The sequence below is a fragment of the Lutra lutra genome, chromosome 16 (genome assembly GCF_902655055.1).
Source record: "Lutra lutra chromosome 16, mLutLut1.2, whole genome shotgun sequence".
NCBI classification, from domain to species: Eukaryota; Metazoa; Chordata; class Mammalia; order Carnivora; family Mustelidae; genus Lutra; species Lutra lutra.
Genome location: NC_062293.1, coordinates 49,927,113 through 49,954,462, shown reverse-complemented (window position 1 = coordinate 49,954,462; position 27,350 = coordinate 49,927,113). Strand labels below are relative to the sequence as shown.

The window sequence follows — 27,350 nt, the reverse complement described above, 5'->3', positions numbered from 1 at the left end:
CTTCGGCTCAAGGTCATGATCTCAGGGCCTGGGATGGAGCCCCACATTGGGCTCTCTGCTTAGCGGGGAGCCTGCTTCCCCCTCTCTCTCTGCCTGCCTCTCTGCCTACTTGTGATCTAATAAATAAATAAAATCTTAAAAAAAAAAAATTGATCCAACACAATGCCCAGAGAAGCGTCTGGAAGTTTTAGATTCTAAAACGAGTCATGGATTACAACGACTTCATCAAATGGACGATACAAAACTCCAGAGACTGAGCTTGAAGGACGTGTGGTGTGGGCACAGCCTCGGCTGCACTGGACATGGCAACTTCATGTTTTTATCTCAAATGCTGGCCTAATTTATTTAATCTCCTAAATGTCCTTCATCAGGGGCGCCTGGGTGGCTCAGTGGGTTAAGCCGCTGCCTTCGGCTCAGGTCATGATCCCAGGTCCTGGGTTCAAGCCCCACATCGGGCTTTCTGCTCAGCAGGGAGCCTGCTTCCTCCTCTCTCTCTCCCTGCCTCTCTGCCTACTTGTGATTTCTCTCTGTCAAATAAATAAAATCTTAAAAAAAAAAAAAATGTCCTTCATCATTTATAACGGAAAACTATGTATTATAATATCTTTTAAGTCACTGGCTTACTGTCTGCAAGCTCTCCCTCATCCTTCAATATTAACAGCCCGTGGGGCCCAGGATGGTTGTTTCTATGTTTGCTTATGCTCTGCAGGGCTGCACAGGGATCCAGCGAGCAAAGGCATTCAATCGTGGGACATGATTTTAAGAGCATTTTTAGGGGCGCCTGGGTGGCTCAGTCCATTAAGCATCTGACTCTGGATTTCAGCTCAGGTCATGATTGCAGGATCATGAGATCAAGTCCCGGGTCAGGCTTTGTGCTGGGTATGAACCCTGCTTACAAGCCTCTTTCTCTCTCCCCCACAACAACCTCTCCCTGTCTAAAAAAAAAAAAGAAAAAAAGGGGGGAGCTTTTTTAGGAAAAAGACTTTCTTCCTACATTTGCTTTTGCTCTCTCCCTTCCCAACAAAGTGGCTTCTCCAGAAAACGTGAGTAAATGAAATCCTATCAATCCCTAACCACTTTAAATATTGTCTTACTGATTCATCGGTCACTCCAGGTTACCTGTAACTCTCAGCACTGCCCTATCTGTATGCCTCAGGGTGTTTTTGTTCTGTAAAATGTCACTTTTTAACACATACCAATAAGTGGCCTCTCGGGCTGGCTACAATTCTGTTAATAAATTACTGAGTTCTTGTAATAAAAGGCAAAAAACAACTACACAGTATATTCACTGGTACTGTAAATATCATGGGTTTTAAACATCCTGGAACTGAAGGTGACCGCCAATCTGGAAATGAGAGAAGCACTAGGTCAGGCTTCCTGACACCTGGGTGTCTTTGATAAGTGGGCACAGATTGGGATTGGGAAAAAAAAAGGAGGAAAATTAATCATCATTTTTAAAATGGAGTCAGGAGACGATCTTTTAAACTATCAGCCCATAGAATAAAAACAAGAGACACCACTGGGAACCACTGAGGTAGAATCCAGAGTGTCTGGGATCCAATCGGGGATGTGATTCTCCACGCGGACCCGAGGGGTGGCCATGAGCTCCCACCTACCTCTTGGCCGAGGCTGGAGATTTGGCCACGATCACCGCATTCCTGTAATCCGGGATCTGTGACAGACAAGAGGTCAGGGATTACTCCCATGTCTCCATGAGGCTACTAACATCCGACAGTCGATAAAAAGGAACATTCCAAGACTCAAAAATGTCATCTGGCCACTTGAAAGTTTTCCAAAAAGAGAAAAAGTTCAAAGTAAATTTCCCCTTCGGAAAACAAAGAAACCCCTACCTAGGAAAAAAGTATTATCAGGGTACGAGCCACACAGACTGAAGACAAAAAGAGTAGGGCTCATTGCCGATTAGCTCATATCTATATCAGCAAATGCTGATGATGATGGCATAAAGACATTTTGATCAAGTCAACAGGAGGTGCTCTCGTGAACCCGTTGCATGGAATTTCCCAGTGCCAGGATGGTACCCATCCAAAGTGAATCCAAAGTAACTGTCCAATTCCAAATCAGTGCCGTCCATACAAAGGAGTACTGGGTCTCAGTCACGGCATATTGAAGAAACCAATTTGTTAAAGGATAATCGCAAAGGTGGGGTTTTAATCAGGTATGAAGAACCCTTAAGAAGATAACTAAAATACCAATCTACTTTGGAGTCTTTCACTGTTGAATATTTGAAGTGATCTGTGCTGGTGACGATCGTAACCAAAGATATACCATTAGCAACTTCTAAGAATTGAGAAGACGGAACACTTTTTAAGCTGTGCAGTGGGGTGTTTCTGACTTCGTCCTGGCCATATTTTCCGATTATGTTCTTAAAATTTAAACACGTCACTAAATTATAAGATTTCCTTCAATATATCCTGGCTGCTTTTTTTCTCACAATTAGGCTAGATCAATGATTTTCCATGTAAGCATTAATAACCTTCAGCACCTCGTACAATGCCTTGCACATGGGAAGTACTAAATAATACTTAGTAAATGAACAAAAAACTGATTCATCGAAGCAGTGGGTACATCAAATGGACGTATACATCTAATACAGGTGCATCCGGCATAGCCACATGGATTGGATGTCTTTATGGGAGAACCTAATACATCCAGGGCTATCAGGGAATAAAGTAGCAAAACATATTTCCATCTAGGCGCTTTTCCTATTTTTGCTGGAAGTCTTTCTAAACTGTTTTACGGACTTGTCTCACCAAATATCACCAAACAGCACCAAACCCAGTCAAGAGAAGAAGTAACAACGAAGGAAACAGTTAATAAAGCAAATAAAAAGAGGCTTTAAAAGAAAGGACTCTTTGTGGGGTCTGGGTGCTGCTGTTGGTTGAGTGTTCGACTTGGTTTCAGCTCAGGTTGTGAGATCGAGATCCGCACTGCCTCTGCACTGAGCACAGAGTCTGCTTGAGTTTCTCTCTCCTTCTCCCTCTGCCCCTCCCACCATGCTCTGTCTCTAAAAATAAATTTAAAAATCTTAAAAAAAAAGTCTTGAAAGAAAGAAAGAAAGAGGGGTGCCTGGGTGGCTCAGTGGGTTAAGCCTCTGCCTTTGGATTAGGTCATGATCCCAGTGTCCTGGGATCGAGCCACGCATCAGGCTCTCTGCTCAGCGGGGAGCCCGCTTTCCTCTCTCTCTCTCTGCCTGCCTCTCTGCCTACTTGTGATCTCTCTCTCTGTGTCAAATAAATAAATAAACTCTTAAAAAAAAATGTTCAACATCTAACAGTTCCCAAAGGAAAGATGAGAAAACAGAAGGGATGAGACACTCAAATTATAGAGGGAAAAAAACAAAAACCGCCCAGAGAATGAAAGGGCCCCAGTGAGTAACTCCTGAGATGAATGAAAACAAGACCTACACATCATGCTGCAATTTCAAAACCACGGCAGAAAAATGAAACATGACTTTAGAGGGGGGGAAATTCCTGTCTGCCCCCCAAAAAAACACACACGAGATGCTCGATCATACTAGAAATTGAGAAAGGAAAAAATTCAAATTCAAAATTCAATTACCATAGTATTGTTTCGGCCTTTCAATTTGCAAAATGAAGAGCACAGGGCAACAGACAGTATCCTGTATACTGTGAGCGGGACTATACATTCCTACAGCCCCTTTGGAGAACTACAATTCTCACATTTGTTAAAATACTAGATTTTCAGAAAATTGCCATTTTTGCAATATCTTTTAAAGTATTAAAAACACATACTTTTCAATCAAGCAATTCCATCTCCTAGTATTTTTTCAGAAAAACACTTGCATAAGTAATCAGAGAGGTAAGTACAAGAATTTTCAATGCATTTCTATTTACGATAATTTCTTTTAAGTAATCTCTACACCTAACATGAGGCTTGAACTCACAACCCGAGATCAAGAGTTATACGCTCTAGGGGCGCCTGGGTGGCTCAGTGGATTAAAGCCTCTGCCTTCAGCTCAGGTCATGATCTCAGGGTCCTGGGATCGAGCCCCACATCGGGCTCTCTGCTCAGCAAGGAGCCTACTTCCCCCTCTCTCTCTGCCTGCCTCTCTGCCTACTTGTGATCTCTGTCAAATAAATAAATAAAATCTTAAAAAAAAAAAAAGTTATACGCTCTATTCAATGAGCCAGTCAGGTGCTCCTTATGATAAATTTTTAGAATACAGTATTTCACTTAATAGAGCGAAAAATTATGGGGCGCCTGTGTGGCTCAGGTGGCTAAGGTCATGATCCTGGAGTCCTGGGACTGAGCCCCGTGTTGGGCTCCCTGCTCAGTGGGGAGCCTGCTTCTCCTTCTGGTTCTCCTCACACTTGTGTTTTCTCTCTCTCTCAAATAAACAAATTTTTAAAAGAGAGTGAAAAATAAAAACAACCTAATATCCAATCAAGAGGAAAATGGTTGAGGGGTTCCTGAGTGGCTCAGTGGGTTAAGCCTCTGCCTTTGGCTCAGGTCATGATCCCAGGGTCCTGGGATCCAGCCCCAAATCAGGCTCCCTGATCAGTGGGGGGTCTGCTTACACCCCCCCCGCCTGCCTCTCTGCCTACTTGTGATCTCTCAATCTGTCAAATAAATAAATAAAATCTTTAAAAACAAAAAAGGGGAGGAAAATGGTTGAAAAAATTGTGGCTTGGGGCACCTGGGTGGCTCAGTGGGTTAAGCCGCTGCCTTCGGCTCAGGTCATGATCTCGGGGTCCTGGGATCGAGTCCTGCATCGGGCTCTCTGCTTGGCAGGGAGCCTGCTTCCCTCTCTCTCTCTCTCTCTGCCTGCCTCTTCGTCTACTTGTGATCTCTCTCTGTCAAATAAATAAATAAAAAATCTTTAAAAAAAAAAAAATTGTGGCTTGTTTAAACTTGTGCTTTAAACATTTAAACACATAGCTATTTAAACTTAATTAAACTTAAAGATGATTTGGCTCTCCATTCACACTAGCCACAGGTGACAAGTGGCTACCATACTAGACAGATGCTACAGCATTTTCATGATCACAGAAAGTTCTACTGGACATCACTGATCTAAACGGAGGACCGGTATGCAGCAATTAGAAACAAAGCAAGAAACCTACATATCTTCACATGGAAAGACCTCCACATACCAGCACAACAAAGAAAAGAAGCTGCAGAAAGGCAAACACTATGGCAACTGTTTTTAAAAAAAAAAAAAAAAAAACAAAAAAACACCCACAAATCAGGGCACCTGGCTGGCTCAGTGGGTAGAGCACTTGACTCCTGATCTCAGGGTCGTAACTTCGAGCCCCACACTGGGAACAGAGCTTACCTTAAAAAAAAAAAAAAAAAAAGTCATCACCATCTATAACCATATAGACAAGGAAGCAAATACAAAGAGAAAGGTCTGAGAAGACACAGGACACAAAGCAAGCTAGAAACAAGGGTTACCCCTGCAGAGGGGCCCAGGACCAGGCTGGGGGTTCAGGGAAGCCAGGGCTTTACCACTATTGTCAGAATTATTACAGACACATGTGTCCCTACACTGCCACTGTCAACGGGAAGTTTCATTTTTCATTTGTTAGAAGACAACTCTTAACCGTCCCGGAGGGGGAAACACACCACATGTCGTGGAAGCCCAGCTTCCAAACTCCAGTAATCGCCCCTGCAAGGCCACCATGGAATCACAAAGTATCAAACTGCCTTACACACCATGCTCCCTTGCTGTACACCCCTACTCTTGTCCCTGCTTTCTCAGTCCCCGCCGTCTCTCGTTTCTGTGCGGACAGTGGCTTGATACGAAGACATTTAGAAGAATGCAGAGGGGAAAAAAAAACAAAAGCAACTCAAGAATCAGAAACAAAATAACTTGGGGCGCCTGGGTGGCTCAGTCGGTTGAGCCACTGCCTTCAGCTCGGATCATGATACCAGGGTCCTGGGATCGAGTCCCACGTCGGGTTCCTTACTCGGCAGGGAGCCTGCTTCTCTCTCCGCCTCTGCCTGCCATTCTGCCTCCCTGTATGCTCTCTTTCTCTCTCTGACAAATAAACAAAATCTTTTAAAAAAAAAAAAAGAAAGAAACAAGAAAACTCTAGAAGCTCCTATTTAAAAAAATTAATGGGATGGTATTTCTACATACACCACAAAAATATAATTGTAGCCCCCTCTTCATCATTTATTTTTTTTAATTTTTTTTAAAGATTTTATTTAATTATTTGACAGAGAGATAGAACACAAGTAGGCAGAGCGGCAGACAGAGGGAGAGGAAGAAGCAGGCTCTCCACTGAGCAGAGAGCCCGATGTGGGGCTCGATCCCAAGACCCTGGGATCATGACCTAAGCTGAAGGCACCCGCCCAACCGACTGAGCCACCCAGGTGCCCCTCATCATTTCCTTTAAAAATCCTGCTGCGGGGGGCACCCCCGGGGGGCAGTTCAACATCTGCTTTCAGCTCAGTTCGTGATCTCCAGGTCCTGGGACTGAGCCCCTCTACCCCTTCCCCATCCTGCCCCAGCCCCCTGACTTATGTGCTCTCTCTCCCTCTCAAATAAATAAATAAGAAATCTTTTTTTTTTTTTTTAAATCCTGGTGCAGACCAGCGATTTCTAGGATTGTCACTGGGATACATAGTCATTTTTTAAAAACACTGCACTGTACTTAATGCCCAGACACACGCACCACCGTGCAACTGAGGGCAGGAGAAACTGCCAAGCTCACAGGAGAGAGCAGCAAAGCCGCCAGGCCCTGAGCGTCCAGTTATCTAGACTTTCCTTCCAGCTCTGGCAGAAAGCACAGAAATGCCACAGACGACTCAAGACAAACAGAGTGTGAGCTGTCAAATCGGAAGATGTGAGCATCACTGTTGCAGAACAAGATCACTAAGTGACACGAAGGCACTGTGTCATACTATAACCCGTAGTGTCGTCTTCTCTCCTGACGACCTGAGTAACGCCAACCTCCACGGGCAGCATCTTCCATTCAGGACAGTATGTCCTACTAAAGCAAGTACGTGGCAGAAGGCAAAGCGAACGAAAGTCCTTTCGAACACTGAGCTCCCATACAGTAGTTCAGTTCTGATAGCCTGTTTTAATTTATATTTATGAATAAAGGACAAAGAATCTTAAATCTACAACGTCTGCCGTTATCACTGCCAACTTGCCATCAAAAACAAAGAACCATTTTCCTTGCTTGCTGAACCACAAATTAGGTATGAGGGAGAGTTCAACCCTGAGAGTCCAATCCTTTCCAACAGGGAAGCCTCAAATGGGACTTTTCGAGTGGAAGGCAGCCTCGCACAGAGGCAGAAGCCTACAGAAAGGGGCCACGGCTGGGGCTGCTCGAGCCTGGTCTCTGGACCAGTGCCGGGGAGGCCGTAGCCCAGACTCAGCCGGCCAACGGGTGCCTCCCATATGTGAACACACAAGGAGCCTGGTACCGTGGACCGGACGCGTCCTCGAAACTCACAAGATGCAATCATCAGTCTATAAAAGTCTACACCAACTGCTCCATTTTCCAAAACTGTAGGTTCCTTCATGTGGATAGTTCTCTGGACCATGCTCTCCCACGTACCCAAGTCTCATTCTCTGGTGCTTCTTTCTGGCCGGATTCCATTTTCCTGCCCCATCAACACACCTACTGTTGTTCTCCGATCCTTTCTCTATCGGGAATCCTACTCCGTTAAATTCCACCCTATATTGTTTTCCGAACTTTTTATAGTTTGTATGTTTCTCGTGTGTAACTTTAAAGAGAACAAACAGACCGTGGCTCTTTCAAAAATACTTTCTTTTTCTTTCTCACCACTCAGGGCCAAGGTTAACTATCGGAGGACAGATATGCAGACCAATGGAATGGAACGGACGGACCAGAAATAAACACAAACATCTATGGCCATTTTTTTTTTTAAACAAGGCCATTCAATGGCGAAATAGTCTTTTCAACAAGAACCACTAGATATCACAGGCTAAAGAACGAAGTAGACCCCTGCCTCACACCATATACAAAAATTAACTCCCAACGGGTCAAGCTAAGTATGAGCAAAAACTGTCAGACTCTCAGAAGAAAACACAGAGGTCAATCTTAAGGACTTTGGATTTGATGGTGTTTTCTTAGAGCAAAGCAAGAGTAACAAAAGGAAAAAAAAAAACAGATAAACTGGACTTCCTCGAAGTTAAAACCTTTAGTGCATCAAAGGACAGTATCTGTCAAGAAAGTGAAAAGACCAACTACAGAACGGTGGGAAATATTTGCAAATCATGTATCTGGTAAGACTAGTGTCCAGTATATATAAAGAACTCCTACAACTGAATAAAAAAGACAAACAGCCCAATGAAAAAAATGGGCAAAGAATCTGAACATCTACCCGTGGCTCTTGATCTCAGGGTCATGAGTTCGAGCCCCACGATGGGTGCAGAGATTACTTAAATAAATAAAAATTTTTTAAAAACACATAAGACATACGAATGGCCGATAAACACATGAAAAGATGCTCAACATCATTAGTCTTTAGGGGAATACAAAGCAAAACCACAAGGGGATACCACTTTAAAACCACCAAAATGGCTATAATAAAAAAATAAATGTCAGTAAGGATGTGAAGAAGTTGAAAATCTTATACACTCCTGGTTGGAATGTAAATGCTACAGGCACCCTGAAAAACAGTTTGGCAGTTTCTTAAAATATTAAATGCAGAATTACCATGTAATCAAGTAATTCTAATCATAGTATATGTCTAAGAAATGAAAGATACATCCACAATAAGAGCATAAGTCTGTTTAGAAACCTGTACATGAATGTGCAAAGTGCACTGTTCACAACACGACCCAAATGTTCATCAGTACATGAGTGGATAAACAGTGGTACATATATATACTGGAATATTATTCAGCCGTCAAAAGGAATGAGGTCCTGACCCCTGCCACCATGTTGATAAGCCTCAAAGGCATTAAGCTAAGTGAATGAAACTGAACACAAAAGGCTGAATATTGCATGATTCCCCCATATGGGAAGTGTCCAGCGCAGGCAAATCCAGAGCCAGAGAGCACATGAGTGGCTGCCAGGGAACTGGGCGGGAGGCAGGAATGGGGAGTGATGACTTAACAAGTACAGGGTGTGCTCCTGGAGTGACAACAAAGCGTTGGAACTAGACAGGGGGCAGCTGTACAACACTGCACGTGCACATATTAAATACCACTGAACTGTTTGTCTTAAACTGGTTAACTGTATGTTACATGGGTTTCACCCCCACAGGAAAAAAAATTGACTATGTCTGCTCATCGAGACTCCCTAAGGCAAACTACAGGCTGCGAATGGAAAGATCTATACGAGACCAATACTAACAAATGGCTAGAATCCAGACTAAAAACCAGGATGCCAGCAGCTCAGAAAAGCAGCACACACACAAAACCAGTGAGGAACAAACAGAAGTGCATTCGGGGCTTTTTCCCAGAACAGGAAATATTCTTACGTCATCCGAGATCCATCCAACACAGTGACACCAGGACACCACGCCAGAGCCAATCAGCCGGCAAAAATCATCAACTCTGGTAATGAAAGTGTTGACACAGGATGGACCCACAGACCATCTTGTTTCATGACTGCCGGGAAGGTAAGCCAGCATAACTGCTTCGGGGAAAATCCATCACTCCCACGCCATGCCTCCCAGCTACGCTCCACTGGGGCTGCGAGGGCGACGCACGTCTGCTGACATCCCACGGGAGACACAGACAAGAGCGCCCGCAGGAGCATGATCACAACGGCAAAAACTCACAAATGAACTGGGATAAAGCTGTACAGTGAGTATCTCTCAGCAGTCAGAACTGGGACACACGACATGGCTTACTGAAGGCACCTCAGGTAACAAACTACCTCCAAATTACACATTTTGATTCGTTTTTTATAAAGTTTTTTTTTTAAAGACTTTGTGTTTATTTATTTATTTGACAGAGAGAGATCACAAGTAGGCAGAGAGGCAGGCAGAGTGAAAGAGGGAGGCAGGCTCCCCGCCGAGCAGAGAGCCCAACGCAGGGCTCGATCCCAGGACCCTGAGATCATAACCTGAGCCAAAGGCAGAGGCTTAACTCACTGAGCCACGCAGGTGCCCCCATTTTTTATAAAGTTAAAAAATATATATTGTGTGTGTTTTTGTCTTTGAATGGTAGCTCTACATGGATATACATATAAGATAAGACCATATACAAAGGAAATTAAGAGGACGACGAAACGAGATTCAGAACAGTGGCTCCCTTGGGTGGGAGGTGGCAGGCGGGATACGACGGAAAAGGACCACATGAGTGGACATTGGTTATGACACATCTAGTGTTCTTGCTGGGCGGGGGGATCACAGATGCTGACCACTATAGACAGACAGACAGAGAGGCAGAGCAATGGATACGCAAACAAGGGCCAGATCCATGCATGGACCAAGGATGAGAGTTACGTGTCATGACCACAACTAGTCCAATTCTAGGTACCTGAGACCCCAAGGAAAACACAGCAATTTTAAGAGCTTAGCAAAAGAAATAAATTACAAATTGAGAATTTTAAAATACACTGAATTACACTTAGTGAAATAAATAGTACCTTACTATTATTTTTTTAAGATTTTGTTTCTTTGAGAGAGGGAGAGAGAGAGGGAGAAGCAGACTCCCTGCTGAGCAGGGAGCCCAACACGGGGCTCAATCCCAGGACCCTGAGATCATGACCTGAGCTGAAGGCAGACGACCAACTGAGCCACCCAGGCCCCCAGGAAATAGTACTTTAAGCAGAATACACCAAGTTTTACTCCTCTGCAGACAGCCCAAGGAAATGTAACTGTATCTTTGCGATCTTAAACAGGATGTTAAAATGCAGAAGTCTCAGCTAGCTCACCTCTTCTTGAATATACTGCAGTAAGAAGGGAGAAGCTCTTAAATTATCAACAGGAATATTGAAGAAGCCCTGAATTTCCTTCTGGTGTAAATCCATAGTAATGAGATGAGTGAGACCTTTGGAAACAGAGCAGACACAAACACATGAATAGCTCAATAACCAGCCGCAGTGTATAAACTAAACAAACATGATACAATATATAACAGCTACTAAAAAATTGCTCTGGCATCAAGAAGACTCAGTCTCTTTATTTCTCTGATTTCTGAGTTCAAGGAGACTGTGAGAGAACAGAAAATTTGTATAGTGGTCTCTGCCCCCTGGTTCCTGACACAGGGCTCCTGGAACCCATGAAAATTCCTAAGGGATAAGAGTGCTCAAAAGCTTCCATTAGAATCTTTTGTTCTGATGAGGTGACTGCCGGTGGCCTCTTGGATGGGGAGGCCAAGGAAGACCAAGCTGTGATTAGAAGCTTGGAATTCTCAGCCCCCACCTCCCATTCTCCAGAGGTGGGGGCAGAAGGGCTAGGAACGGAGTCAATAATTGAGAAAGCAGAGGCTTCGGGGAGCAGCCAGGTGGGAGAGGAACAGGTGGGGATGCTGGGAGACTGGTGCCTGTTGAGAGGTCATGGGCTCCGCAGCCCTCCCCACATCCTGTTACCTTCTTATCTCTTCCATCTGGACATCCACCTGTACTCTTTATCACAAGCTTTTATGATAAAGAGGCCAACAGTAAGTGAACGGTTCTCCTGAGTTCTGTGAGCTGCTCTGGCAAATGAATCAAATGCGAGGAGTGGGTCCTGGGGACCTCTGATTTGCAGCACATTAGACACACAGGCAACAACTTGGCCTTGCAGTTGGCATGGGGAAGGGGAGGGTCAGTCTCGTGGGACTGAGCCCTTAATCTGTGGGATCTGACACCATCTCCAGGACTGAGCCCTTAATTTGTGGAATCTGACGCTGTCTCTGGAAATTAAACTATAAGAAAGCTAGCTGGTATTCTCATGGAGAATTGCTAAGTGTAGGGCAAAACCTCTCCACACTTGGTGACCAAAGTGTCAGAAGTAACATCTTCTGTGTGTGAGTAGAAGAGACACATGGGAGGTGAATGGGCTTTTTCCTACTCAGAAGGGAAGGACTGGTGGTTTTCTTACACTGAGATACATGATTTTCACAACAATTTAGAGTCTTAAAATAGCAAAGATAATAGTAATGAAAAAATGTCTCTGATAATCTATTAGAGCAAATTACACCTCCTTGAGGTTTCCTTAGTAGGCACAGCAAAGCCATATTAAGACAAATACTGATCTTAAGATATGAAAACAAACCGCACAGGCCCATCTCTGGAGAAAAGGAAGACCCTTCACCCCCACCGGCTCCTTAAAGGATATGATCACCAGAAAAGTTAAGGAAAATCTAATTGGAAAAGTTTCAAAAAAGCAAAACTTGCCCAAAAGAGCAGGGAAGTCAACCTGGTGGCCCAGCCAGGATCAAGGCCTGAAGAGCAAAGCAGAATCCTTCTGGAAGGTTCGGTGAGCTAGCCTGCTCCCTTCAGCCAGCTTTTAAAACTCTGAAGACTGACTTTTTCAACAGCTTATACTGTTGAGGTGGCTGGGGCTCGGGTTCCATCAAATTTGGGTGTATGGGTTTTCTTTCTTTTTTCTCTTTCTTTTTTTTTTTGCCTTCTTTGGAATGCTACAGTAGAACTTTTATTCTGCAGTGTTCAAATGCAATGCTATGGGGGCTGTCTTGTCCCTTCCTCTCTGTGCCAGTGCTCTGGGATATGGGGCCTTTAGACACACACACACACACACACACACACACACACACACACACACGGTAACAAGTTCGAAGCTTATTTAGAAACAAGGGGGAGACACTCAGGATGTGACCTGAAAATGCATAACACGCATACAGTTTGCAAAATAAGCCAATCCGTCCTGGGAAGAGACTGAAAGTTGTTGCCGTGTTACCATGGTTCCAAAAGTTAGAGTCTGGTTCCCAAAACGCCCTTTTCCCCTTCAAAAATGACTTCCATGCAATTTTAACTCATCATTTCAATGTAATTTTTTAAACAAAGAACTTAGGGAAAAATGAGTCGTTCTTCTCAACTTTGTGTTTCAGAGGAGTGGGAACAGGAGAGAATTCTCTGCACTGCTTTCTCGTTATAAATTAACTGTCTTTAGAAAGGGTGATTTTTCTGTTGAGCATTCTAATTTAGTTAAGATAAGGGGTTACAATGTCTAAAGTAAAAATCAACCTTAGGCCCAGGCCCCCAGTAAATGTCAAGCATCTGTTGTTCTCACCAGCTTTGCACATCATCGAAGCCAGCAGTTTAGAAACGATGGAGCCTCTCTTTCTCATCTTGCACTGTTTGCTGTAAGGGAAGTAGGGAATCACGCCGATGATGCTTTTGGCACAAGAGGTCTTACAGGCGTACACCATGATCAGGAGCTCCATGATGGTGGTGTTCACGTCCCTGCATTCCAAGAGAGAAAACCCCAGCGAGGAACGTAAGACATGGGATTAGTATCTCCCTGTTCCCACTAAGTGGCAGCAACATGCTACTGGTGCCTCTACCGGGACCCAAGGCTTGAGACACAGAAAACGGACCAGCAAGTTCCCAGAATCCCTCGTGCCAATGACTCTACTTCCTTTTTCCCTGAAAGAAGAACCCAGTCAGAAGGGAGAGGTTCCTCGGGCTCCCACCACCATGTGCAGCCGCACCCTAAAAGTCAGCCTGCCCTCCGCCATCACAGACAAACTTTCCACACCAAAGTTACTCTGCAGTTAGCCCTCCTGATGACACCCTAACCACCCCCTGCCCCCCAACTCCCCCCCGCCCAGCCTACTGGAAGATGGGACTCTAGCCATTCTCCCCGCTTGCATCCTCCATCAGCTCAGAACACTTCCCTGGCTTGTACCCATCGGCCTAGAAACACTGTTGTTCCCTTAGAAACAACTGGAGGCCACTTTTCTCACAGCCCTATTCTTTGCTCCCCTGTGTATACATCTCAGGACCGTTGTCTACACTCACTGTCTCACTCTCACCCAAACTCGGGCCAATCCAGGTCATCCATGACCTCTATGTGCCCAGATCCAAGGACAATTCTCCTCCTCTTCTCACCTGAGCTGTGGGCAGCAGCTCTCACGGCTGTTCACTCTGCCTGACCTACTTGGCTTCTAGAACTTCCTCACTGCTCTCTTGTTCTGCCCTACTTGGCTTTGTTTGCTAGTTCCCCTCCTCCCCACCTTCCTGCCCAACAATCATTCGTGTGCGCCCCCTTGGCCTCCCCTCTTCCCTGGGCTTCTCGTCTAGTTTCACAGCATTCCAGAAGCTGGAGACTCCCACTCACAGCCCCAGGCCAGGATTCTCTTCTCAACCCCAGTCCAGCAAATCCAACCGCTATGTGACGACAGAGCTACTCCAGTGTCTTTAAAAACACCTCAACACTTAACACCCCCAAATGAACTGCTCTTTGCCCCCCAAAGCCTGCTTTATCACAAAACCTTTTCCATCGTGGTTGATGGCGACACTACTCCTCCAGCTTACTCAGGACGAAAACAAGGCGCCCCTCACTGTTCTCCCCTCCTGAAGGTTAGAGCATCTCACCGCCGCACAGCTGCAGGGCTGTGCTGGGGCCAGGCCACGCTCCCCGTCAAGCAAGTGACCAGGGGCCTCCCTGCTCCCCAGCAGTCCCTCTGTGGCCCATTCTCCACAAGGCGTCCCGGTCATCTTCAAGGGCAAGTCACATCAGGCATTCTTTTTTTTTTTTTTTTTTTTTTTAGATTTATTTATTTATTTATTTGACAGAGAGAGATCACAAGCAGGCAGAGAGGCAGGCAGAGAGAGAGGAGGAAGCAGGCTCCCTGCTGGGCAGAGAGCCCGATGTGGGGCTCGATCCCAGGACCCCGAGATCATGACCTGAGCCAAAGGCAGCAGCCTAACCTGCTGAGCCACCCAGGCGCCCCCACATCAGGCATTCTATGCTCAAGACCCAGAAATGCTTTCCCATATAGCCCATGGCTCCACCGTGGCTCCCAAGGCCTCTTCCTGATCTGCCTGCCATCCCACCTCTCCGCTCTCCCCTCGTACACCCTCTGCCAACACCTCAGTCCAGCCACACTCGACGCCTTGTCAGTCCTCCCTCCTGCCCGAGGTCCTGTACCGTAGGTGCTCTCTGGGACTGGAAAGCTCTCCTCCCCCTGCCCCCACTGGCCACCTGGCTTACATCCCTACAGGCTTCCAGTATGGGGCAAATGTCACCTGCTCAAGGAGGCCTGCCCTGCCTGCCCCCTCTCCACTCCCCACCATCACTCCTAATCCCCTGGGATGCCGTTAAGGTGTTTTGTTTTGTTTTCTTTGAGGGTTGTTTTTTTTTCCCATGCCACCCATCATCTTCTCACCAACTAGACAATCTACTTATTGGGTTAGCTGCATGTCTCAGATAATAGACTCCATGAGGACAGGGTCTTTATCTGTTTTAATCATTCGTGCGTCTTGCACACCTGGAATGGTGTCTGGCACACAGCAGACATTCCATCAATATTTGTTAATGAATGAATGAGTGAAGGGAGACACAGAACACGTGGGTGAGTGGATTCTCTAATATCTAATTCTCTAATATTCTCTAATATCAGTTAATATCTGCCCCGATGTCTGAAGGCTTTCAGGATAGCACGGTGTGTGAAAGAGGAGGAAAAGAGGACCCAAGAGTGGGCGCAGAGTTACAACAAGCGTCCTAAGCCATGCTTGCTGGGGCACCGTTTTTAGGGAAGCTGCTGAAAGGCTAACCTCAAATCATGACCTTGTCTGAATGACCAGAAAAGGAAAGCTAAGGGACAGCATTTTCTTCATTTAAAACGTTTCTAATACTTTTAGCTTCCACCATTAGTCTGACCTAAAACGAGAGATAAGATGTTTCTGACGACATCAAATCTCAGTGTTAAGTATTTCACAAAGACCCTGATGGCCAGGCTCTCTGCAACCTGGCAAAACTAAGAATCCCCGAGCTCGTCCAAGGTCATGGTTTGGAACAATGCAAAATGAGACATGCAGACGGTTTTAGCTATGGGAATAAGAGACCAACAAGAGGCAGGGGCAGAACGATAAGTGTTGAAATAAACCAAAAAGAAAGAAAAGGAGAGGGATGGAAGGGCCTGGAAACAGGAAAGAGTACACGAGCCACGCTGCTGAAGCCCCGAATCCCAAGTTCAATTTGGCCTTCAAGGCCCACCTATCCCCTTGTGTAACACAAGCGACTTCTGTACATTTATCCAAATGGACTCACAAGTGTCTGTAAGGAGGTAAAAGTACCACAGACAGCCAGAAGCCAGAAGCGACGTTAAGACGTAAGTCCTAAGTCGTTCTGTGCTCTGCGCTTTCCCCACCCACTGTTGGAGGGTGAAGGGCAGGTGTGGGCACAGGGGAGCTCCCCACCGGCACCCCCGCCCATCGGCTGGTGGGGGAAGGAAGATGGCAGTGCCTCCTAGCCCGGGTCTGCCAAGGCTGCTTAATGGCACAGAGGAAATGAAACAAGGGAACCTTGGCAAAGGCCAGCCACCCTGTCCCTTCTTCTGATCACACACGCTCCCAGGAGGGCTTGAGATGCCACGACAGGTCACCCTCAACTCCTCTTTCCCAGAAGAGCCAGAGATTTCATCCCCACGAACCAAAGACCAGGACAGACGTTCAAAATGTAGGTGAATCAAAGCTAAAAAACGATGCCCCATACAAAGTGATTTCCAGACATTACTGAAAACCGCCCTGAGTGAAGAACTTTCACATATGGGGACACGCGGGGACATCTGCGGACAGAGCGGTCTTTGATCAAAAAATGCAGACAACCTCACTGCACTGATTCCTCCACACCCAGCTTATACAGTTGTGACAATTTCCAGAACACACATTTGTCAAAAGTCACACCAGCCAGGAATACATATTTCTTCAATGCATTCCTTTATGTTCTCTACTCATTTATCTATACAACAAAATAAGAACTGGTGATCATTTTTTAAATTACCTGCAGTCGAAGCTTTAAGAACCCCAAGTAAGTAAACACCTCTCCTTCTGCCTTTTTGGGGGAACTAGAAGAGCTTTCCTGCGAGTTTTACCAAATTCTGGCTATGGAGAGGCAATGTAATAGGTTCTATTTTCATTAAGAACATCTACTCCAAGACTTGGTTACTTCCCTCTTTCAAGAACACGAAAGAACACGTGGAAGTCAACAGTTATGTCAGAAAAATTAGCAGAGTAAGGCATACCAGTTTTCAAATGATCCTAAACACTCATACCCACAAAGAAAAACCCGAGATTGATATCATGTATGTTGGATAAGGACTCACTTTGAGACAGTCTGGATGATGAAAACATCCTTGCCCCTCACAGATTCTTGAATCTGTACTCTTGTTTCTGGCAGGAAAAGGAAAAAAGGGGGGGCGGGGTGGAAAAGACATATAATTTACCTTTTTTAAAAAAATCTGCTTCATCCCCAATATTATAAAATATATTATAAAATATAGAAACGAACTCCTAAAGAAACTCATAAGGTCTTAGGTATGGTAGAGGATGATGAAAACACTGGCATTAATCACACTTTTTACTTTTTTTAGAGTGGGGAGTGAGGGAGAAGAGGGACAGAGGGACAGGGAGAGAGAGGACAAGCAGGCTCCACGCCCAGCACAGAGCCCGACATGAGGCTTGATCTCATGACCCTGAGATCACGACCTGAGCTGAAATCAAGAGTCAGAGGCTTAACCAACTGAGCCACCCAAGTGCCCCAATCACACTTTTTAAACAAGTTGGGTTACATTACGTGCTTCAAAAAGAATTCCATTTCTGACTTGGAACAAGTAAATCTATCCTTCTTACTTCTCTGAGGACAGTATCTCTAAGGGAAATTACTCATTCATAAAACCATCACAATTAAGAACTTACTAGATGAGACACGGGGGTGGCTCACTTGGTTAAGCATCTGCCTTCGGCTCAGGTCATATTCCCAGGGTCTTGGGATCAAGCCCCATGTCAGACTCCCTGCTCAGGGAGCCTGCTTCTCCCTCTCCCTCTGCTTGTATGTTCATGTTTTCTCTCTCTCACAAATAAAAAATAAAATCATTGCCAGAAAAACTTTACCAGGTAATAAATGTTATAATAATGTTCTGAGACTAAAGATGAATTAAGGTCCAACATCCCTACTCTCAAAAAACGTGTCATCAGCCACAATTAGACAAATGCAGAATGGGACATTCTTCAAAGTCAATGTCAGGAGAAGAAAAGAACTGTTGTAGATTAGGGGAAACTACAGGGATAAAAAAGTATTGCTTGAGCCAAGAATCCTAGTTGGGGAAAAAAAAAAAAGGCTCTCCAGGACAACTAGGGAAATTTGAATATAGACTGGATATTAGATAATTAGAGAATAATCGTTAATTCCTTTAAGTGTGACAACAATAGTGTATTCATGCAGGAGAAAGTGCTTATTCTCCAGAAGCATGGTCAAGCGTTCAGGGCTTAAGTGACATGATGCTTGCAACTTACTTTCAAAACGTTCCACCCATACATATCCATCTTGCAAAATGTTACCTGTTGAACCCAAGTAGCAAACATACATACCTATACTCACTGCACTACTCTCTCAACCTTTTTTTTCTTTTTAAAGATTTTTATTTATTTATTTGACAGACAGAGATTACAAGTAGGCAGAGGAGATAGGCAGAGAGAGAGGAGGAAGCAGGCTCCCCATCGAGCAGAGAGCCTGATGTGGGGCTCGATCCCAGGACCCTGGGACCATGACCTGAGCCGAAGGCAGAGGCTTTAATCCACTGAGCCACCCAGGTGCCCCCTCTCTCAACCTTTTTATAAGTCTGAACATTTTCATTAAAAACCAGGGCACCTGGGTGGCTCAGTGGGTTAAGCCTCTGCCTACGGCTCAGGTCATGATCTCGGGGTCCTGGGATCGAGCCCCACATCGGGCTCTCTGCCCAGCAGGGAGCCTGCTTCCCCCACTCTCTCTGCCTGCCTCTCTGCCTGCTTGTGATCTCTGTCTGTCAAATAAATAAATAAAATCGTTAAAAAAATAAAAAATAAAAATGTGAGAAAAAACAGAATATGTGTTTATAAAGGAATATGGTACCAAGGAAAGGAAATGAGCCTTAGATTGAGGGAGATCTGGGTTTGAATCCTGACTCTGCTAGTCTGGGGACCCATATCTAATATCACTCCTGAACACAGTTCTTTAATATTCGGTAACAGTGAGGACTCCACAAATGGCAATTCCTGCCCTCTCCCAATGGACATCAAATATTTTCTCTGTCCTCATTCATGAACCCGGAGGGTGGATCAACCTTCTCCTGGGCCTTCCACCACCAGCCCTCCCTTACCCTCCCTTCCAGACTACACGAAGGACATCATGCAGTCCCGCTTAGCTGCAGATTAAATCATTTGCAGTTTACAAAGCTCCAAGCCCTCCACGGGACCTGCTTGAAATTCTCTCTCCCTCTCCCTCTTCCCTTCCCACTTGTGCGCTCTCTCCTCTCTCTCCTAAATAAATAAATCTTTAAAAAAAAAAAAAAAAGGAATAACAACCAATTAATACTGTGGCCACATGAGGTTTTCTCATCCCGCCTAAGGGACATAAACTCAGACAACTGCTGAATTTCCGTTCGGCGGACCAGTTGCACGCATCTCTATGGTTTTTACTGGACGAGGTCTGAGACCTGGAGTTCAAGGCCCTACAGGCTGTATATCCAGCTGGTATCAGTAGGAGCTAAAGCACCACTCTCACCACCTTGCCCGCCCGACTTCTTGCAGAACTAACCGGCCACTGGGTCCAACTGTTTCAAGAGTGGAGGATACAGGCCTGAGCCAGCATGTCACATGCCACGAAAGGATCAACGTAACGCACATCCCAGATAGCTCACCTCTGTTAGGCTCCTGGTAAACCTGCACTTTGCCCATCTCCACCCCCAGTCGCCTGAAGAAGAGAAAGGGGGGAAAAGTTGAAAACGTAACAGAGACAGAATCTATCCATCCAACATCTTTACAACTTGAGGATGCTTCACAAATTCATAAAAAGATAAACCAAAATAAAATAGAGGCACTCTTATTATAAAATTAAAAGCGGATATGCTATTGTTCTGTCATTGCCACTATGTCACACCTAACCCCCTACCTCCCCCCACACCGGCCCCAAGAAGGTCTCCAGAGTCCTGCTCAGCCTGCCTCACCAACCATTTCCTTGTGCCCTCTGCCCTCTAGCTGTGCTCCTGGGCCATACCAACACCTCCGGCTGCACACCTCAGGGCCTTTGCACCTTCTGTCCCCTCTGCCTAGAAGGTTTCTCAATTTACATATCATCCCCTCAGTTTAAAAGTTTCACCGGAGCCCCAAGCTAAAGCAGAACAACCTGCCCAAATCATTTCTTTCACACTGTTTTCTTCACGCTATAGATCACCACCTGAAATTTTGTTTTGTTGACTTCCTTCTTGTCTGGCTCCCCAACTAAATATAAGAAGGAAGGATCTTGACTGGTTTGTTCACCATTAATCCTCAATATCTAGATCAAGGCCCAGTACCCAGGAGGGTGTTCAATCTTCATTTATTGTTCTCTATTTTTTTTTTATTTAAATTTTGTTAGCTAACATACAGTGCAATATTGGTTTCTGGCGAATCTTTATTTAATAAATAACTAAGACCATACTGAACTGTAATCTAGATAAACTATTTTCATCCAGAATATGCTGCACTGTTCCTTAGAGTCAAGTAATTCTATAGACATGTGGCACCTAACACACTCCCGGGCACTCACAGAGACTCAATAAATGTGTTTTTAACGAACACACAGGGAGTCACAACGGTTTACAAAAATGTTAGCCCTTAATATATAATCTGCAGATGAACTATACAGTATCTGCTCTTAAGTTTAACAACCAGTGCTCTTCCGATCACCAGGGTCAAAACAGCACAGAACAACTGTGGATCTTAATGGTACGATTATAACTCACTCAGCGATCTTCTTTGAGAGCTCCATACACGAGGAATTAGAATTTGCTGAAAACAACACCAGACCTCCTTTGGTTATGTTCATCTTGGTTTCCAATTCAGGTGGCGCCACACAAAACATCAAAACCTTCTTGGTTTTCCAATTCTCAGAGCCTAGGAGGATTAAGAGAATATGAATAATGGCCGGAAAATATTAAAATGCACCTGAATGAACTTTTTTCTTTAAATAGCAAATGACTTAAGCTGAAGATTAGTGTTCACTGATGGAGTCTCTTACATTACATCTATGCATGAACAAATAAGAAGTTTGTTTGGATCTTTAGGGCTCCGAATTTATAAAAATATGTTACTATATGATTTCGCTAGTTTTCATGACCACTGGGAATAAATGACAAACTTACAAGAAAGGCGGAGCTGAAGTGCTCAGAGTTTTACTGTTTTGCTGCTTAAAGTCAATTATGGACAACCTCCTGTTATTCTCTGACAACAATATTCCTCCTGGATTAACACACAGAAAAATGGCAGAGCCATTAGCAAGGACATGGACTGAGCGACCCTTAAATAATGAATAAATAACCCATCTATGCCCAGCTTCTCCTATAATAACTGTTTACCCCAAAGCCCTCCCTCTGGGCTGCCAGGGGCCTCTCTGATGCCCTGAGCCATGTCTAAGGTGACCCTGCCACCTGCACTTTCCTGAACTGGAACCTAAGGCCAGCCAAAAATAACCCTGAGGGCAAGTGACCTCTCAGACCACCCAGCTGAGAGGGCATGGACAGAAAAGCCCCCGGCCTCAAAGTCATCAGAGCTGAGACAGTCATCCCATGGGCCATTCACATGCCCTTTCTCCTTCCACTCTCTGGGCTGTGTCCTTATCACAGAAGGAAGGTGCCGGACTTAGGTGTCCCAGCAACATCTCATAGGCCACAGGGCATGGGGGCATCTTCCCAGCAAGCCCACTGTGCTTGCTCGGTCTGTAGCTTTCCATGGGATGGTCCTGGGAAGGCTGGTGAAGATTGAGAAAGGGATGAGGCCAAGTGGCTCTTTTTTGCTGTTCTTCCATTTTAATTACATGAGTAATACACAAACACGTTCTCCTTGGAAAAAATGAAACCAGGACCAAAGTTTAGGCTAAAGTCACCAGCCGCCCCATTCCAGGCCCCTTCCCACCCACCCTCCCGGAATGGACAACTCTTACTACTTTGATACAGACACCATCAGACCTTCTTCACGCATTCACACATGGCCCACCCTCCATAAAAAACTGGACAAAAGTACATTTCAAACGATGTATTTTGACAGCCCAGGGTTACAAAATATATGCCCATCGGGTCCTTTTTAACTGCTGCTAATACTCCATGATACTGGAGATGCCACCTTTAGTGGGTCACCATCCTAAACAGGCCTCCTAGTGCATGTGGGTGTCTCTCTGCGGTAACTTCGAGAAGAGAACCACTGGGGCCTGGGGCTGATGCAATTTACAGGTGTGGACACACAAGCAGGCCAGGAAAGTACATTTCCCCACAGAGTGCTTCTTCCCGGGCATGCTGCAGTGGGAAACGGGGAGAAGGGCAGTGAAATTTACCTACATCCTGTGAATTAAAAACAGAAACGCAGGCACAGATGGCCAAAGCCCTAAGGAGACCAAGGAGAGCTAGTTAGTGGTGCCTTCCACAGAAGGTGTGGCTCAGGAGCAGGCATCAGCCGACTACTGCCCACGGGCCAAATCAAGTCCTCCAAATGCTATTTCTGTACGTAAAACTGTATTGGAACATGGCCATGCTCACTGCCTACCAACTGACCATGGATTCAATGATGGAGTTGAGTGCCGGCCATCAAGCTGAAAACGCTGCTTATCTGGTGCTTTACAGAAAGTCAGCTGACCCCTGCTTTATGGTGTAGTGTAGGACAGAGTGGCTGGTCTACAGGAAAGAAAGAACATCCTCAATATTCCAAGTTGGAAGAGATCTTAAGTTTCTTCCAACACTGTCTCTCAACCACTGTATGTCTGTGTTTAGGAACACAAGGTACTGGCAGAGAAAACTTGTTTTCCTGTAGTTATAAATACAGGCTTTGGAGTCAAGCTCTTGTTTGCATCTTGGCTCCTATTTGGCTCCCTGGGAAGCCTTGCATAAATTAATCTCTCTTTGCCTCAGTTCCCTCCTCCCTACGATACAAATACAGCCCTTACAGGGTCACTGTAATAACTCTGTACGGCACTTAACAAAGTGTCCCACATTGAGGATCTGCTTGGTAAATGGAAGCTACGTAGGAATCAACTGTTAATATTTTGATTTTCTCCTGAATGAGTACAGTAACACACATGCGGTGGCCATCTTTTTTCATCCCCCAAACGTTAAATAAGAAGCTTCTTAAAGTCCACAGCATTCCTGAGAGGGCTTGGAACACTCAGAATGAAAGCATCTGAGGGTAGAAAGAGCTCTTATAGGTTAATGGGCCATCTACAGGACTCCTACTAAGAAACCACTCCAGCCCCTTGAAGAGCTCCAGAGACTATGTCCACATCCTCAGGGCCCATCCATTCCAAACTCTTCCTTAGAACATGCTCACTTCCTCTCCCTGCGGTCACCACCCACTGGTCCTTGTCCTTCCCTTGGTAATTTACAAGAAACATCAAATTCCTTTGCCGCAGGGCAGTGCTCGACCTGTCTCTAGAAGGCTCTCTTAGCTCTGTATTCTCTTCTCCAGGTTACTTCCTGGAGCCTGTCCTTACTGGTCAGAGTTTAAATGCCCTTCACCACTGACCGTGGCCTCTGAAGTCCCCGTCTTCAGATACCGGGTTTCTAGAACCAAAACCCAACCTGAGACCGCCATCAGAAATGGCACTGGTAGGGGAGTCCGTTTGGATATGGTTATTGATACAGTCATGTTCTGTGACCATGACTCCACATTCCACAAGATGTTCAAACCTAAGGGCTGCTGTTAGTTTTGGTTCTGCTTTTCCCTACTGGAAATGCAAGCTGTGCTCTTTACCAAGCTTCCAGAAAAGTGAGTTTTAGAAGATTATCCTCAGAAACCTCATCACCAGGATGGGGCTGGCAGGTGGCTGATCAGCACAAAGCTTCATAAACTACAGTTGCTTCTACATTTATCCTAAATTTACTCTAGGATGTGTGAGAATTATTTCTAACACGTATGAAAACACACCCTTTAAAGAGAATTTCGACACCTTTCAAAAAGCAAATCCTGCTCGTCTTTGAATGAGACTTGACAACCTGTTAGGTCTCATGAATGAATTCACAGGGAAAGACCACTTGCTTTGCATGTTGCCAGCCGTCATTTCAAAACCACTTCTCCAGATCTCAGATGAGGAAGGCTCGCATTAGACTGTGACATTTTCCCTCCAGCTTTTCCTCCAAAGTGCCCACTGTACAAAAACCTCCTATCTAAAGATGCTGGAGGAGGAGGGTGGTCTTGGGTCTGTCTTCCACAGTCACTAGCTACCAGTCCTTGGGGAAGTCCCTTGGCCTTGCCAGGCCTGTGCCTCTCCCTTTCTGACCACAGAGACAGATGCTCGGTAAAACCAGCTTAAAAATAAGGTCCAGGGGGTGCCTGGGTGGCTCAGTGGGTTAAAGCCTCTGCCTTCGGCTCAGGTCATGATCCCAGGGTCCTGGGATCAGCCCCACATCAGGCTCTCTGCTTAGCGGGGAGCCTGCTTCCCCCTCTCTCTCTGCCTGCCTCTGCCTACTTGTGATCTCTGTCAAATAAATAAATAAAATCTTTAAAAAATAAATAAATAAGGTCCAGACAGCACAGATTTTTTTTCTCTGAGATTTTTTTCTCACCATTATGTTCTCTACTGTATGCCAGAGCCTAGGACCCAGCACATCAAAGAGGCTCCATGATACTTGTCAATCAACAAACATGTGTTGAGTAAAGTCTGACCTGGTCCAGTTGCAAGGATTAACAAATGGAACTAGAAGGCATCGTAAAGTGCAAAGAATGATTATTTTTATTAGCGATGTCCCTCACTCAAAAAAAAAAAAAAAAAAAATCTTTTTATACCAGTGCTGAAGAGAATTAGTAGGGCAAAACCTAAGCTGAATTAATCCTCTATGCCTCTGTGATCCCAGGCACTTGGCCCATCTCTCCATCAGCACGTTTTCTTATGGCCAACATCACTTTCTGAGTGCTCTGAATTCCCAGGACAACTCAATAAAGGAGGCACCAGACGAGGACCCATTTTACACATGGGGAAATGAGGCTTTGAGATGAAGAAATGTGCTCAGGTCTACATGGCCTCTAAGCAGCAAACATGAGCTCAGTTTCAGTCTGACTTGGAGCACAGACAGTTGTGTGCACAGCTCATTTCTCAGCAGCACAGAAAATGACTGGACTCCCCCGGCCAAAGTCGGCGTTACAGTGAGCAGGATTGGACAAACATCCAGATTTTGAAAAATGTCTACAGTAAACATGTCTTGTTTGGGAAACAAGTTACATCGAGTGTTAAAGAAAGACCACAACACAGAACTTTGATTCAGTATTTCCCCTTTTGGGAATTTATACCAAGGGGAAGAAAGGGCCATATATGCTCCATGATGGTCACTGCAAGACTTTTTTAAGAGCAAAAATGGACATGCAGAAAGGATCCGTAATGGGGTAATTAAGTAAAATTCTGAATATATACTCAACATAATAAAAAAAGTCTCCAGGACTGTGCAGAAGTCCTTATGGTAAGTGAGTAGGAGAATTTCATCTCCTCTGATCAAAACTGGGTGATAATGGTATAGACCGGGTCGGAATAGGAATACGGACAGGAAGAAGGGTATGATTTAGTGGAGTTCATAATGTGGCTGAATTATTTTTATTTGTGCATTTAAATCTCTCAAACATTAAAAATCACACTTCCTCATGCCCCAAATCCCCATTCCTCATTTCCTTATTCTTTGTAAAAGCTAAGCAACCCAAACTGCGCCAGGATCAAGATAAAGGGTGAAAAAAATCCTTATCATCAATGTAATATACAGGGGGAAAACATTTTACAGTAAAATAATACCTAAAAATTACATCAAGATCCTCCCTCCTGGGTGAGTTCTGGGGGGGCGGGGGGAGAAAAACCGGCTGTAGGGAACAGAATGTCTGCGACAAGCAAGGCCAATCAACTTAAAATCAGGGGCCGTTTCAGATAAGGGACCGGAGATGGTTGGGTTGGAGGCTTGTTTCCGAGCCGCCCGGCCGCAGGTCCCATAATTAAGGCTCGACTCCCAACGGCGCCTGGAGCGGGGTAACCCCGGGGGCCGCGCGCCGGGCCCGAGCCCCGCGGACCCCGGACGGGAGAGGAGGAAGGGAGGAAAGGGGCGGCGGCGGGCGCGAGGCCGGGGTCGCCCCGCTGTACCCCCCCAGCCGCCGCCCCAGGACCGCGCGACCCGTCCGCCAGCCGGCGCCGCGGGGTTCCCCGCCCCTTGCACCTGCGCCCCGCACTGCCGGAGCCCGCCGGTCCGCGCCGCCACTCGTCGCTGGCTCCCGCCCGCCTACCTGGCCCCGACCCCAGCCCCGGCCCCGCCGCAGCCTCGGCTGCCGAAGGAAGAAAGCGCCGGCTCTCCAGGCGGCTTCTCTAGGACCAAAATGGCGACTCCATGCGCAAGAACGGCGTCCACGGCGACTTCGAGGCCTGTGGGCGGGGCAGAGGGCGGGGCCGGGAGCCGGGATTGCGGCGGCACCTGGCTTGGGGCCGTGGGCGTGGCCCACTGAGGGGAGGAGCGCGTCCGAAGAGCCGAGCTGGAGGGGTGGGGCCAGGCCGGCACGAGGGGCGGGGAGATGGGCGGGACTGAGCCTTATTGGGCCCCTTGGACGCGCTAGCCCAGGTGGCTGTGAATGAGAGGGTGTGGAATTACAGATGTGTGGGTTCCAGTCTTTCCTGCCCTGTAACCTTGGGCAAAGTCACTTTGCCCCTCCGAGCCTCGACTTCCTCATCTGAGAAATGGAAATGATAGTAGCATCCATCTCATGGATTGTGAGATTGTGATTTAATCCTCACCGTGAGGATTAAATGAGATAGCGCCTGCAGAGCTTTTTAGCTCAGCTCCTAGAAAATAGTAAATGCTCCATTGTTACTGTAATTATTTCCTTTCTTCTTTTATTATAAAGGAATTGGTGTTTTTGGTATCCATTGACCGAATTCCTTATAATTTAAGTATGTTTACCCTTTATTTTATATATATAACCTAATAATAGCGACCACGTATGTAGCATTTACCATGTGTCAGACCAAGTCCTCTCAAGAGCTTACCATATATTGACAGTAATTTATTTGATCCTCACAAGAGAATGAAGTGGGCATTTTAACAGCAGTGCGAACTGAAACACCGACGCTGAATGACTCGACAAATGACTAAGTGGACAAGAATTGCAATCCAGGAGGCCTGGCACTAGATTGCACTAAACTAACCCGGTATACTGCACTGCCTCTCCAACATCGCTTTGGGTTTTTCACAAGCATAACGCATGAAATCATTCATCGAAGGTTGGGCAGCTAGATGGAAGCGG

At 45.7% G+C, this 27,350-nt stretch overlaps 1 protein-coding gene across 6 annotated transcripts in view; it reads right to left on the bottom strand.

Moving 5' to 3' along the window:
• Nucleotides 1–26,492, bottom strand: part of PRPSAP2 (phosphoribosyl pyrophosphate synthetase associated protein 2) — a 50,665-nt gene extending 24,173 nt beyond the window's left edge. For 4 of the 6 annotated variants that reach the window (XR_007123409.1, XR_007123408.1, XM_047707571.1 and 1 more), the window contains exons 1-8: nt 26,340–26,489; nt 21,245–21,341; nt 20,846–20,996; nt 19,763–19,815; nt 17,192–17,258; nt 13,153–13,325; nt 10,851–10,966; nt 1,617–1,672 (exon numbers count right to left, since the gene is read on the bottom strand). Coding sequence is in view for 4 of the 6 variants with exons in the window: in XM_047707571.1 (XP_047563527.1) it covers nt 1,617–1,672; nt 10,851–10,966; nt 13,153–13,325; nt 17,192–17,258; nt 19,763–19,815; nt 20,846–20,964 (584 nt within the window). In the remaining 2 variants the exon portion in view is untranslated. Of the gene's footprint in view, nt 1–1,616; nt 1,673–10,850; nt 10,967–13,152; nt 13,326–17,191; nt 17,259–19,762; nt 19,816–20,845; nt 20,997–21,244; nt 21,342–22,637; nt 22,766–26,339 lie in introns of all 6 variants that reach the window. The other 2 variants (XM_047707568.1, XM_047707570.1) reach the window with 2 other exon arrangements.
• Nucleotides 26,493–27,350: the final 858 nt, after the last annotated feature.